We start from the raw sequence: 13261 nt of genomic DNA, 5'->3' as shown, positions 1-13261 counted from the left end.
CGTGGATCAGCTGGGCTACTGCTAGCCAATAGCTGCTAGACAAAGGTTCAATAACAATTGTTCCAATCTTAGCTCTTAGGCAGTTTATCCTCCGTACCCAGGAGAGGTATCTTTTCTATAATTTAAGAATCACAAAGTATATTTATATTATAAGGCTAAAAAAAATAAGCATAGTAGCTTAAAATAATACGTAAAGTTATAACTTTTTAAATTCATGAAATAAGTATTCTGAATAAATTAATAATATATTATACTTAGTTTTAGAAAGATAACCTTTGTATTATCTTATTAAGTAAAGTATTCTATTATATAATAGGAATAAGAATAAAATTAGAGAAGAAGTAATATATATTAACCCGCCCCCTCCTGGCAAGAATCCTCCTGAGACACTGTCTTGTGAAGCGCCATTTCGGATACATTAAGGGAAGCAGAGCCCGTAGGTTCATTCGAGTAGGCGCCAGACTCAGAGTTGATAGACGGCGGTGGAGCCGGAGGCGGCCTACCTCGTCAGCATCTTTGTGCGTTCATAATGGAGGCACTTACTCTTTTTTTCTTTCTTCTTTTTTCCTTTTTTCGTTCGTGAATCCCATGCCCTTCGTCACATCCGGACTGGTCTTCTGTACAATGTTGTCCAGGTTTAGATCCGGGAGGAGGTGGTGGTACTCTCGTTCTTCGTCAGTATAGTTACATGTTGGTAATACAAAACACATACTTGGTTTCATTGGTCGTGATGTTGAATCGTACACTGCGTTGTCAAAGCGTCCCCTAATCAATCCTTTGGGAATTGGAGAGTCCTTGATGGGCGTTTTCGACTGCTCCGCTTCCTCACGCGTGTAGTCTGACCAACTCATGCTTCTATCTGCTGTGGCATAGTACTTCGTCTTCAGTTGAGTGATGAAGCGACAGGAGCTCGGTGAGGTAATTGGCAGCGTCTCCAGCAACTCCAGCGGTGATCGGGGCAGGAGTCTTTGAGAGGTTCTTCACATCCGCAATGGCATTGGCAAATTAACATGCTAGGTATGACTATGCTACCAAGAAGGTACAATAGCAGGACTGACTCTGGACAAGAACAGTATTCATATCACGTTGAAGCCATCCTTGGCGACGACACCAGGCCATGTTCTTTCCATCGAGATTCTTGCTGCTACGAGTTACGGCCGCTCTGGCGAAGTCAGCGAGCTACTGCAACCAAGAGATAACAAAGCCTATCTTAATGCATCTTGGCTGCATGTGCCTGGCCAACCATGCAAGCTGCATGGCCGAGGCAGCTCATCCTGTTGGCCCTCAAGTGATGCTGATACTTTCTCTTTTTAGAATGCCGCTGGAAGCGTTGTGGGGGATGGTACCAATAATTCGCCAGGAACACTGCCGACAGGCGAGAGCGGCTCCTAACTGGCCGTTGGCAATGCTTCATCCTACAAGGTTGTGACCACAGTGACCACAGTGACCCACAGGGATCACAAGCTGGGATTACATTTTCCCCTGGAATCACACTTTGTAATGCATCCACCTCGCCAGGATCATAGATCGGGGTTCCGTCTCAATTCTACGAAGTACATCTTGCGGTACCTTGTCTCGTCTCCGCAACGACTACAAGTTGTCATCGCTCTCACTATTTTTGTAGGAGAGATCCGCGGAGCTGTATGTGCAGCGGTGGTGTTTTGTTGACTCATATGTGTGTCGGTAGCCACTACTCCTGGGAACCATCGTGGTTTTGAGATACACCTTAAGGTGAAAGGTCTGGCTCCCCGGAATTTTTAACAGTGTGCTCTTCCCTAGTAGCGATTGAATACAGGCACTGTATGCTGCATCTTTTCTAGACTCACTCAGCCTTACTGACGTTTCTCTATCTTGGGTTGTATTAAGGCTTATCCTGAGGCCATGTATCAACTGTACATAGGCTCTTAGGCCTATGAGTAACTGTAAACATCCTTGATTAAGTTCGACTGGCCTTTATTCAAGGCCGACGCAGACAATAGACGGCCAGTGGAAGCCTTAAGACGATGGCTTTGAACACCAGGCCGTGAATTCTGACATGTTCATCGGCCAGGCCTATACCCCACTGATGAAGCCACACCGATTCTCGACTGGCAATACTCGGACCTCGTTCCGACTGAGGATGGTGATTATCTGGACTAGAGTGGTAAGAAGTGGATAGACTGGCTCAGACACGCTTACAAAGTGAGTTTCTACAAGCCCGGGGTTTTCATGATGGGAATAGCCTCCTCCGGTGCCACAGGCATCCAAAAGATGAGGACGAACCGAAGCGTCATCGTGAGAGCAGCAAGGCCAAAAGGTGTCGTCAACCTCGTCTTCACTCTTGAAGGCGTCGTCGAACTTTAGAGCACCATTCAGTGTCACACCGTGCCGGGGGGTACAGCCGGCCTTCTCTCCCGTTTGGTTCTCATCCAGTGGCAGGCTGTCAAGCTCGTCTCTGGCTCGAATGCGGATTATGAAGCTCGGATAGCTGGATTTGACAGACTTGATGGCCTCGTTGAGTTGTCCTCTCGAGTTTGGCGTAGTTCTTTACGCCGGCTGCTGTCTCGGAGGTCCGTACCGGGCTGCCCGTCGGCGAGCTGCCAGGTAGCGCGAGGTTTCACGGATCGATATTTTCAACCCTCTGGCAGAGCTGCTGCGCAAGCTTGTGTTGATCAGAACTCGTGGTACTTCGGAGAGCTCTACCGAAATATGTGAGACTCTTTAAGAGACACCAACCTTCGATTATGGTTTACTTGAAGCTTTGGTCGGTTGACGTTGGATAGAATTCTGTCTGCTTATTCGGTCAACTGAAATGGTTGAATCTCAATTACGGCTAAATATCCCTTCATGTCTTGGCATCTTGGCCTCCCGCGGAAGATGTGCAAATTTGCCCAATTCGGCCACCGAAGTTCCCGAAACCCGTCCAATAAGCTCTCAAATTAAGGTACACTGAGTGCGTATGCTTAAAATAAAGCTCATCTTCGGGCTTCTCGCGCGTGAGCTTTCTCTGCTTCAGGAAACTAAGCTCAGCTCCCGTCATGCTTTACATGTGGCCCAGGAGCTCCACGTGGGATCAAGGTTACGCATGAATGGCTGAATATATCAATGGCGAGCTATTTATCAGTGTGTTTCTTTACCTGCAGGAACGAGGATGCCAGCTGAATGGCGGTCGAGAGATTCATCTGTTGAGATGACGCCTTGTCTTTGGCCCACGTATGGCTGCGTTACGCGATAACGCCACATTCAATGTTTTACATATGGAGACTATTACTACATATCGGCAACGCAATACTACAGTATCATTGCCACTGGATGAGGTTCTCCACAAGATTGTCTTGGCGATGGATATTGTGTATAAATAAAGAGACGCCCAGTTGCATTGCGGTGTGCAGAGCAAGGAATAATTTGCAAGCCCGGCCATCCCTCGTTGTCCTGTCGTTCACCATGCATTCGCTTCTGTCTCTTTGTCTGCTGAACTTGGCCATTGCGCCTGTGTTCTCCGCAACTACCAATGCTGCAAAGGGTGGCGACAAGGACGGTAAGAAGGAGTTTGATGTCAAGGCTCTCAGTCTGAGAGAAGTTGGAGCGCGCAACACAGTGGTGAGTACACAGGAATGTGTGTAGAGGATGAGAGCTGATGGTAAGCAGGATTGGCGCGTCTGGCTCGAGCAGGACGGCGAAGTCATCTCCTTCTGGCACGACATTCCTCTTTATCCCGACGAGAAGCAGGACAACATTGTCAATTTCTACGTCGAAATTCCGCGATGGACGGATGGCAAGATTGAGACTAAGCGCGACAAGCCTATGAGTATGTAGTCTATTGCGTTGTAAGCTGTCCTTGCTAATACTGATCGTTATGAATGCTCTCAGATCCCATCTATCACGACGACAAAGATGACGTGCCTCGATATGTGGCCAGCGTTTGGCCACACAAGTCTTACCCCTTCCTTTATGGATCGCTTCCTCAGACGTGGGAAAACTCCAACATAAAGCACAACTTTACTGGATACGTTGGCGACAATGATCCTATGGATGTTGTTGACATCAGTGCCATTGAGTCAGTATGAGCGAACAGCCGCTGAAGGGTTAGCTGGCTAACAAGTTGTTTATAGCCCTGGATATGTTGGCCAGGTTCGAACGATCAAGATTTTGGGCGCTATCCCCATGATTGATGTGCGCATTCTCACTCTCATTCAACGGCCATACTCTTCTCTAACCTGAACCTCGTAGGATGAGACTACGGACTGGAAGGTCATTGGCATCAACATCAATGATCCTCTATCTGCATTTGTTAACAGTAAGATAAACTTCTTATGCAGCGTTGAGTGTACGGAGGCTCACTAGATGCAGATCTCGACGACCTCGAAAAATACAGACCCGGTCTCCCACAAACCTTTTACGACTGGTTCACCGTTAGTTTCCACAGACTCCCCGTAAACTAGAGCAAAGGTGCTAATAACCATACAGTACTACAAGGTCCTCCGTAGCGGCGAGCTCAACACCATCTACGGAAACAAATTCCAAGACTCAAACACTGCCCGCGAGATCGTCGCCGAAAGTCACGGTTTCTGGAAAGACCTCGTCAGCGGCAAAGAGAAGCCCGGCAAGATCATCATCTCGCAGACTTCGCAGCCAACCATTTCCGGGAGCTACATTCCGAGCAAGGACACGACCAAAAAGTTTGACATTCCAAAGAAGTCCGACATTAAGCCTGCTGCCCCGCGACCTGCCAAGTACGACAACTGGTTTTACTTGGATAAGAACTTTTTGCCACTGCCAGAGCAGATAATTGACGTGGAGTAAACATACATAGAGACGGATCAAAAAGCATAATGGGCTGTATGTGTACTCGTATGAACATGCATCGAAGAGAGATATTTCTCAGGGCTTGATTGTCGTACATGACTTGCTTGTTGAACAACAATCGCTGGTCTATTATTGTATGCTATGACGTTCTAAATATCATTAATGCGCCCGTCTAATTATGCAGATTTATAAAAGGCAAAGTCTAGTGAGATGCCACTTTCTCCATGCAGTTGTATATCCAAATCCCAGAAAGAAGAAAAGGAGAGTGTTTAAGACACTCTCACCACCAATTTTTCCCATTACTCATACTTGTGCGTCTCAAACCTACTCTTGGCCCTGATCTTGGGACCGGATTTGAAGAGAACCCAGGGGATGGGGATCAATGCCAGAGCAATGAATCCCAACAGACTACTGGCCCAATCGATACCGAGGGTGGTGTACACTAATTCAGATGTTAGCATGTCTCAACGAAGCCTTCTAAGATAGCGTCAACTTACTCTGTATCGTAAAGAGGGGGAACACGCCAGCAAAACCATATCGCGCCAAACTGTTGGCACTGGAAGCACTGGCAACGACATTTCCAGTAAACGTGTCGGTAGTATACTGCATAGTGCTAACAAAGACACACAGGTTCCCCCACGCAAAAGGAATGATGGCAGCCGCCGGGCTTGCCCAAGAGATATCCTTGCGAGCAGTCCAGGCAAACCAGAAAAGACCGAGGGGCAGGCCAAAGCTACCGAGCATGGCGGGATAAAGTCTGTGTTCCGGGGGCACCTTGTGAGGCGGATAGTTGGGGATCTGCTTTCGATAGAGGAAGATTTCGCAGGCCATGATTGTGGCAAGCCCGAGGAAACAACCGATGACGATGGAAATAAACACCAGACCGGATTGATCGGTGGTGAAGTGGTATACCGTGCCGAATGTGTAAGGGACACCGCCGAAGAAGCTGAAAAGGGTACCAAAGTCGACGGCGACGTACAGGCAGATGAAGGTGACGATGGGTTCGGTAAACAACATTTTGACTGGTCGAATAGCTGCGACGACGGCGAATGTCTTGATGCGCTCGTTCATGGGAGGGAGAGGAGGGAGTTCGATGCCCTTCTTCTTGGCTAGACGACGCTTGAGGACGGGGTGGAAAGTCTCTCCTATCATTAAGCCCAGGCCAATGCTGAATACGGAGAAGAAGAGCATTGTCCACTCAGTCCATCGCCAGCCCTTGTCGACGGAAACAAAAGAACCGATAACGGGACTGTAGAAGAGGAATTATGTTAGATTCGCAACTAGTAGTATAAGAAGACGGAGACTCACCCAAGGCCGGGACCCAGGAAAGGTGTCAGAATAAAAATAGCGCTGACGGGCCCTCGCGTCTTTGGCATAAACGTCTCTGAGATGGATCCAGGCGCATTAGCCAGGATAGGGGCCCAGAAGAAGCCAGAGAGGAAGCGGAAGAAGCACAGCGCGCCAAAGTTGTGGACGAAACCGGCGCCAAGGGTCCAGAGAGCGCCAATGGTCAGGCCGCCCATGATAACGGGGTATCGTCCAATGGTTTCGGAAAGGGGACCGCCGATGATAGGGCCAATACCGAGAGCAACGACGTAGAGGGTGAGAGGCAGCAGGGCGACGGTTCGGCTGACGCCAAACTCTTCCATGAGGAGGTTGACGGACGAGGAGGAGATGGAAGTCGCTATTGAACTGTAGACATCTTTCGTTATTATTGCTCTTTGAGATTGCTTCTCTCACCAAAACATTGACTGCTTCAAACGCAGTTGTAGACGTTGGGAGTGATGAGCGTGTTGCGACTTACACCGTAAGACCCATGGTAGCCAATGCAAAAATGGTCAGGGCCTTTTTCCATCCCGGAAAGTTGTAAGGATTCTCAGGAGCATTGTCCCAGTCGAGCTCGTCCTGTGCCTGTGCGACCTGTCCCTTTTCGACATCGCTGTTGCTGTTGCTGTCGCTATTTCCATACTGCTCGTCCGGCTGTATGTCCAAAGTCTTGTCATCATCGAACGCGGCCGGGGCGTTCAACGTGGAGGAGGACGCCATCTTAGCGTCTTCTCCCTCTTTCGAAAACGCGACTGGTTTAGGCTGAAGTAACCAGTGAGTCGAGGGTGGGAAGGTTGAGGAGCTTCTAGTCGTTTTGGAGATGGTCGTGCTTATTGTTGACTCTTCGAAAGAACCGGCGTGGATAAATCGTAATTGTATAATCCCGGTCACTTCTCTTATCCTTCACAGCTTTTTATTCCTTGCTCCAACTCCCTATTATTTCTCTGTTACTGTCGTTCGTTGTATTGATGGCTGAGAGACGGTCTCTCTAACAGCAAAGAACCTGAAGTCCACACCACCAGGAGACTAACCTCGGGAGAAGGGGCAGGCAGTCTTTAAAAGCAGCCATGCTTGCCCAACGCATTTTTTATTTCTCTTCCTTTCGTTACTACGCACCTCATACACGGTCCACCACATACTCAAACAAGACAATGCTCTGGTTGGTAATCCGGGAACGCCTCAGATCTCGGTGGACGGGCCGGGTCCGATAGAAAAGCGGGTATTCATTGATTACTGAACGCAACCAAACTCTGCCGAGGTAATGAATAAGTGTACGATTCATCCAATGAGACGGCGTGAATCAACGACACCATTCCGCTTCCGCTTCCGCTTCCTACAAGAGGATTACTATTCCAATACTTGACTCTTGCTCGGGATGGCGCCTTTTATCGGCCTTTGCCACATGAAATGCTCGTTCGGGGTCTCTGTCGATGATAAGGCGACGTTCTAATCACCAAATGGAGAAGCAATACCCGCCAAAGCCCACATGATTCCAGATCCTGACCTATCGAGAAAAGAGGAAGCCCAAAAAACTTTGTAACATTGCTTCAAGTTCAATCATTTACGGGTCCAGACTAGGATAATCTTGCAGAGGTTAAGCTGCTTACACCCTAAAAGCAACACGGCCGTGGTGGCGGCTGGACCTAGATTACTGATTACTGGCTTGTGTAAGTGAGCTGAAAGAGAACACGAGCTAGAATATGTCCGCTGGAGTATGAAATTTTCCCACGTGTTGCGGGATTGGGATGGGTGGACGGAGCCTACGTGGGAGGCGTCACGGCAAATGTCACTCCGATCTTTGTAGTAGCACGCCCTTTGTCCTTGTTCCGATGACTGATTGGACTGCTTAAATGCTACCCTTTGACGATGATTCACATGGTTCCGGATCTGGGGGCTAGAGATATGCAGCGGTGCGTATTGGGATTGGGATTGGGATTGTCCTGCCTTGTGTCTATGCGTATCTACCAGGTATGATGCTTACCACGAAATACGCCTAATACGATCAGCATACGGCGGTTTACAGGCACAGCTTCCGGGATCATCGCCTTGCATGAAGCCCGTTGCTGTCATCACACAACGAAACATCTATCTTCAAAATTACACCTGTAGCATCTCGTAATAGTAATACTGTGCAGCAGTATACCGCGGGTAAATGGAGGGCAGCCACCTGCGTAATGTCGTAAAGCTACCAGGGCGAAGGGTCCCAGCTATTGAGCTCGGTGCATCTCAACAAAGTGAACCTCCTCAGTGTAATTGCCGATGACTTTTCTCTGATAACTGAGCTTGCGTATGTTGGGGCGCGATATCGACTGAGAGCTCAGTAATCGCGGAAGCTTCACCTCTGGGGCGACGTAACCCGGACAAAGATAACAGCCGACGCGCATGGCGAGATCGAACTCAATCTGAACCCTGAAATGAATTTGATGCGCTTAGAAACTGGTCAAGAGTAATCTGAAAAATACTTTGGTTGAAATTGCAAACGCGCCAAGTCTTGTAGAAGATGGACAATGGTGACCAGGTCCCCCGATTATGTGATCCCGAGGCTCGAAAGCCCGGCTCCGGACCTGCATCATGGGCCGCACCGTAGCGCCGGACCTTGCGTATTATTAAAGCTGCATGAAGTAATGTGGAATCAAGAGGCAAACCACTAGACTCTGGCCTCTTTTACTTGTTCAAATTCGGATCTATGACAAAGACTGCCTGAAATAATCTTCACTTAATACCATCTAGGACCAGTGTAAGCTACCTTAAGTCGTTCCCTATTTTAAGCTACCTATTATGTGCAGACTCAATTAGACGGTGAATTTTGAAGACTTTCTAGAAGTTTTATGTATTCCTTAACAACATTGCTTCAAAACAAATTTAACTTCATTATCATCTCAACTTCAATAGCTATGTATCTAGGAACGATGAAAAGAACAAATTCAGCAGTATATAGCAAAGATTCTCAACAATCAGAATAAACACAATTCGTCTGTTTCGAACATACCCATTCCAGTCATTTTTATATCCTCTTCTTGTGATCTCAGTCTGGGCCTCTTGCTCATGCGGCTATCCAAGTCCTCGATCTTCATGTCTGGTGCTCTAACTGCGCCTTCAGTACAACGCAATACCAACTCGCCGAATTCAGTTTTAATCTCGGGAACCACATATTCTTTATGGTCCCAGCGATCAGTATCCTGGATAGTGGCGCTGTTATCTAACAGTAACTGAACGAGATGCGGGGAGCGGTCTGCTCCAGAGTGATAATGCTCTTGGGCATAATCTATAGGTCTTTTGCCATGGAGATCAGTGGCATCAACCTTGGCGCCCTTGTTTAACAGGGACTCGGCTACTTGTTGGTGACCAGACTCAACAGCTAAATGTAGCGGCGTTTTACCATTTTCATCAACGGTGTTGACATCGGCGCCATGGTTTAACAACGGATAGAAGGAGGCTTCCTGATTTTCAGACCAAGGATTCGAGTAGTTCTCATATGTCAAGAAAACAGCGGAATCCGGTGCTTTGCGGCCATCAGTATTGGCGGCATTGGTAGTTGCACGCCGTTCTAGCAACAGTTGGACAACACGCTGCTGGCCGTTACCCGCCGCATGATGTAGCGGTGTTTTGCCCTCGCGGTCAGCAGCTTCAAGATTTGCGCCCCAGTCCAACAGCTGCCGAACAGTATCTTCATTGCCGTGCTCCGCTGCACAATGCAGAGGTGTTTCATCATTTAAGTTTAAAGCTTCGATATTGGAACCATTTTTCAGCAGCTGTCGAATAATCCTCTTGCCGCCATTGATAGCTGCAAGATGCAGCGGTGTTTCACCATCTAAATTCGGAGCTTCGATATCGGCACGACGTTTCAACAGTTGTCGAACAATATCTTCATGGCTCCATAAAACTGCAAGATGAAGCGGTGTCCTGAAATAATAATTCTCCAGTTCGGTATTAGCTTCCTTATCTAGCAGCAGTTGCACGATAGGTTTCCTGCCGTTTTCAGCTGCAATATGCAGCGATGTTTCGTCATCATCATTAACAGCATCGATATTGGCGTTATTGTTTATCAGTAGTTGAACAATATCGGCATAGCCATGTTTGGTTGCGACATGCAACGGGGTGTCGCCCAATTCGTTGGTATCCTCAATATTGGCGGTAGTTTTTCTAAGTAGTAGTTTGATGGCTGCTGTAAGCCCAAACCAGGCAGCTAAATGTAACACCGTAGTTTGACTTTTCAACTCCGAGAAAGCGGGTTCGTTTTCGTGCCATTGGATATGCTTGAGTATTTTGTGATATGATTTCATTCTCGCTGTATCCGTTAAAAACTCCATTGTTTCATTTCCTAGGACAGACTCTTCTCTGGCATGGCGACCCCAATAATGAGAAGCGTAACCGTAGAACGGGTGAGAATCCACGCGTGATACAATAGAACAAGGGCCATCGCCTGCTCTCAGCTTAAATGTTTTGTATGACAAGTAGGTAATACAGGTCATTGTGATTTTGGAGTGGGCTTCTGGGAACCATCTCTTGAACGTCTGTTGGAAATATTCTTGAGCTGTGTAGTGAAGCAATTGGATGGTGCCGCTTTTGTTGTCGATAGTAACCAAACCAGCACATACAGACGCCATACATTCAGTGTCTGGCCTGCTGTCTTTGTCAAATTTCGACTGCCCTTCTTTTACCGCAAGCGCGTGCTGAAGCTCAATCACTCTCATTGGCCTCCACGCAAAGGTGAGCCAGGACAAAATCGACGTTGCCAATCGCGTTTGTTCTTCAGATTGTTCGGCAATCCTTTCCATCGTTGCTGTATAGATTTGTTCGTATGCATCAGAACCTGTTGCTAGATTCTGCAAAGCACTAGTAATCTCCCTCCGTGTTGTTTTTCTTTTCAGAGATTCGAGGTGAAGGTAGGCCACAAGAAACCTAGCTGGCTTAGTACAAACGATTGATTGAAAAGGTGGTTATTTACTTACATTCCCTGAACAGCCTGAACGACACTGCCAATAATTTTTTCCTGCAGGTTGGGATCGTTCCGGACAAATCTTGGGAGATAGACCATGTTGCCTCTAAGGTATCTTTGCACATCTTCGTCGCTCGCACGTATCTCCAGTGAAGGGGTACTCGAAAACGCACTTGCAATTTCCATATCAAAACGAGAAGTTATAAAAAAATTTGCTTCTGTTTCGGATTGAAGTTGAAAGACGGATGATAGGACCCTCGACCGCGTGCAGTGAGCCGACTCGCACTCGTCAAGTGCGTCGATAATGATAAAAACCCTCGAGTATAATGCTACTACGGATTGAAGAGCTCGGGTGAGTTCTTTGGTAGGTGGTCGGATCTGTTTGGCTGCAGTATTGTATTGTTCGTAGAGCCCGTGTACCACTTCTGGTAGAGGGGATTGAGATGTTATCAACTGCCTCAAGAAGCTTGCCAGTAAGACATCGATTGTTTGCTCGTGTCGCCGCTTGTGGTTGAAGAAGAAATATGCAATAACCGTTTTTGAGTCTTCTTTGAACTGTGCGTGAAGGTGATCAATTACAACCGACGTTAGAACAGTCTTGCCCGCCCCGGGCATGCCTGGACAGAACAACATGTGCTTCCTTTTTTGAACCCACGTTTGGAACTTTTCTGAGCTAAGCAGCCATTCTCCGGATCCTTCCTGACGTATGCTGAGATAGTCACTTGGTTGTGTGTTAGAGTCGGGTGGAGAGAGCCAGTCAAGGATGGCGATCTTGTTGTGGTCATGGTACCCATTATCAGGTTGCTCGAGGCGTTTTGCCACATCTTATGTAAAGGTGATTAAAGTTAGAAATAAGCAGTGGTAAATAGGAGTTTTATTAACTAACTGGAAGGAACATTTGCAAAGCTGTTCTCATGCTCAATTGTAGTAGGATGAATCTGTCCAATGAGGTCTTTTGCGTAAGCTGCTGCGGTCATTGCTGCGTAGCCTTGCCAGTCCTTATTCTTATGTGAATCTGAGTAATCGCATATTCCACGGACAACCAGACACGGGAAATGGTTCATCAACCCAGCTGCTTCCATCTCAAAACAAAGAATATGATTCTTGAGGGCAAGTGTATCTCGAATCGAAGCATCCTTCATTAGCTGATTACCAGATGCAATAAGGCCATAGTGAATCATTGATTCTTGATTCTTGGCTCGTTGCTCTCGTGACTTTAGCTTCGAATCACCGCAAACTTCCGCGCAACTCTTTTCGCTTTTTGAAGGGTGAACAGCATCGCTGAGATAGAGTCGATCAGTACTCGGATCAGGCCGTTGGTAGTCTTCCAGGAGATTCGGATTTTTGTTGAGTATGCCATTTATAGTGTCTTGAAACTGATGGCCACCCTTTTCCTGTAGAGCCTTTTAAGGTTACCCACGGCGCCCCGTAATAGTGCAGGCGACTGGTCCAAACACCTTGTAGGCTGAAATTCTTGGTCCTGAATTGCTTTCCCAAAGTCATACTGGAACACTCCTCCCTGCCCATCCTGCGAAACTCCAACAACAACATCTCCTAGGCGGATATCATGCGTGGTTGGGACGCCACCTCCGACGCCTACCATCAGACAAATCCTCACATTAGGAAAGCTGTTCAGCATATCTCTAGCAACTGCTGCCGCCGTGCTGTTACCATATTCTCCGAATGGTAGGCAAGCAATGACTACGTTGTGCTGTCCCATTTTTCCAAGTACGTATGTGTTGTTATCGCGAGGACCAATAGCACTGGGCGCCAGGTGCTCTTCGTCGAGCAATGCTTCAGCCGCACCCTGTTCTATGTTGATAGCACATAGCCAGCCGACAGTGTAGTCTTTGGGGTTCGACATGATTGGTATCAGATATTTTAGCTAATTAATAGCAGTGAAGGTTTTTAATTTTAGAGAAAAGTAGCTGTGATATGAGAGATTGAAGATGTTAGAAGAAACGTAGTTATAGTGGCGAGAAGAGCGTATATATATTCAGAACCCTTGCCGATATACCTACTGCAAGTGACTGAAATATCAGGCAGCTAGTCCATCGTAATTGGAAGCCCAGCCCGATTCATTCGACTCCTGCTTGGTGTACCCAACAAGTTGGGCTCACGAAAAGCTGTAGATGAAACGAGGCTGTACATTGTACTACACGCTAGAAGTAGTACGAACATCGAACTACAGGTTGAAGATCCATCCTCCCG

General features: G+C 47.4%; 4 protein-coding genes across 4 annotated transcripts; 1 reads left to right on the top strand and 3 right to left on the bottom strand.

The window, feature by feature from the left end:
• Window positions 1–351: 351 nt before the first annotated feature.
• On the bottom strand, window positions 352–851 carry Triagg1_10529 (uncharacterized protein; the record flags this gene model as incomplete). The annotated part of the gene is made up of 3 exons (XM_062894611.1): window positions 352–499; window positions 544–670; window positions 713–851. The coding sequence occupies 3 exons, from the start codon at window positions 849–851 to the stop codon at window positions 352–354; spliced, it is 414 nt and encodes a 137-aa protein (XP_062750561.1).
• A 2572-nt stretch (window positions 852–3423) lies between these two features.
• Triagg1_10528 (uncharacterized protein) lies at window positions 3424–4782 on the top strand (the record flags this gene model as incomplete). Its single annotated transcript, XM_062894610.1, has 7 exons — window positions 3424–3579; window positions 3628–3787; window positions 3850–4036; window positions 4092–4152; window positions 4210–4276; window positions 4330–4391; window positions 4447–4782. 7 exons carry the CDS (start codon window positions 3424–3426, stop codon window positions 4780–4782), a joined length of 1029 nt encoding a protein of 342 aa, XP_062750560.1.
• Window positions 4783–5084: 302 nt separating this feature from the next.
• Window positions 5085–6831, bottom strand: Triagg1_10527 (uncharacterized protein; the record flags this gene model as incomplete). The annotated part of the gene is made up of 5 exons (XM_062894609.1): window positions 5085–5227; window positions 5283–6034; window positions 6094–6469; window positions 6526–6536; window positions 6590–6831. 5 exons carry the CDS (start codon window positions 6829–6831, stop codon window positions 5085–5087), a joined length of 1524 nt encoding a protein of 507 aa, XP_062750559.1.
• Window positions 6832–9065: 2234 nt separating this feature from the next.
• Window positions 9066–12914, bottom strand: Triagg1_10526 (uncharacterized protein; the record flags this gene model as incomplete). The annotated part of the gene is made up of 4 exons (XM_062894607.1): window positions 9066–11013; window positions 11064–11874; window positions 11937–12419; window positions 12467–12914. 4 exons carry the CDS (start codon window positions 12912–12914, stop codon window positions 9066–9068), a joined length of 3690 nt encoding a protein of 1229 aa, XP_062750558.1.
• Between the last annotated feature and the right edge of the window lie 347 nt (window positions 12915–13261).

Source organism: Trichoderma aggressivum (genome assembly GCF_033847375.1).
Source record: "Trichoderma aggressivum f. europaeum strain CBS 100526 chromosome Unknown scaffold_075, whole genome shotgun sequence".
NCBI classification, from domain to species: domain Eukaryota; kingdom Fungi; phylum Ascomycota; class Sordariomycetes; order Hypocreales; family Hypocreaceae; genus Trichoderma; species Trichoderma aggressivum.
This window is presented reverse-complemented; position numbering and strand designations above follow the sequence as displayed.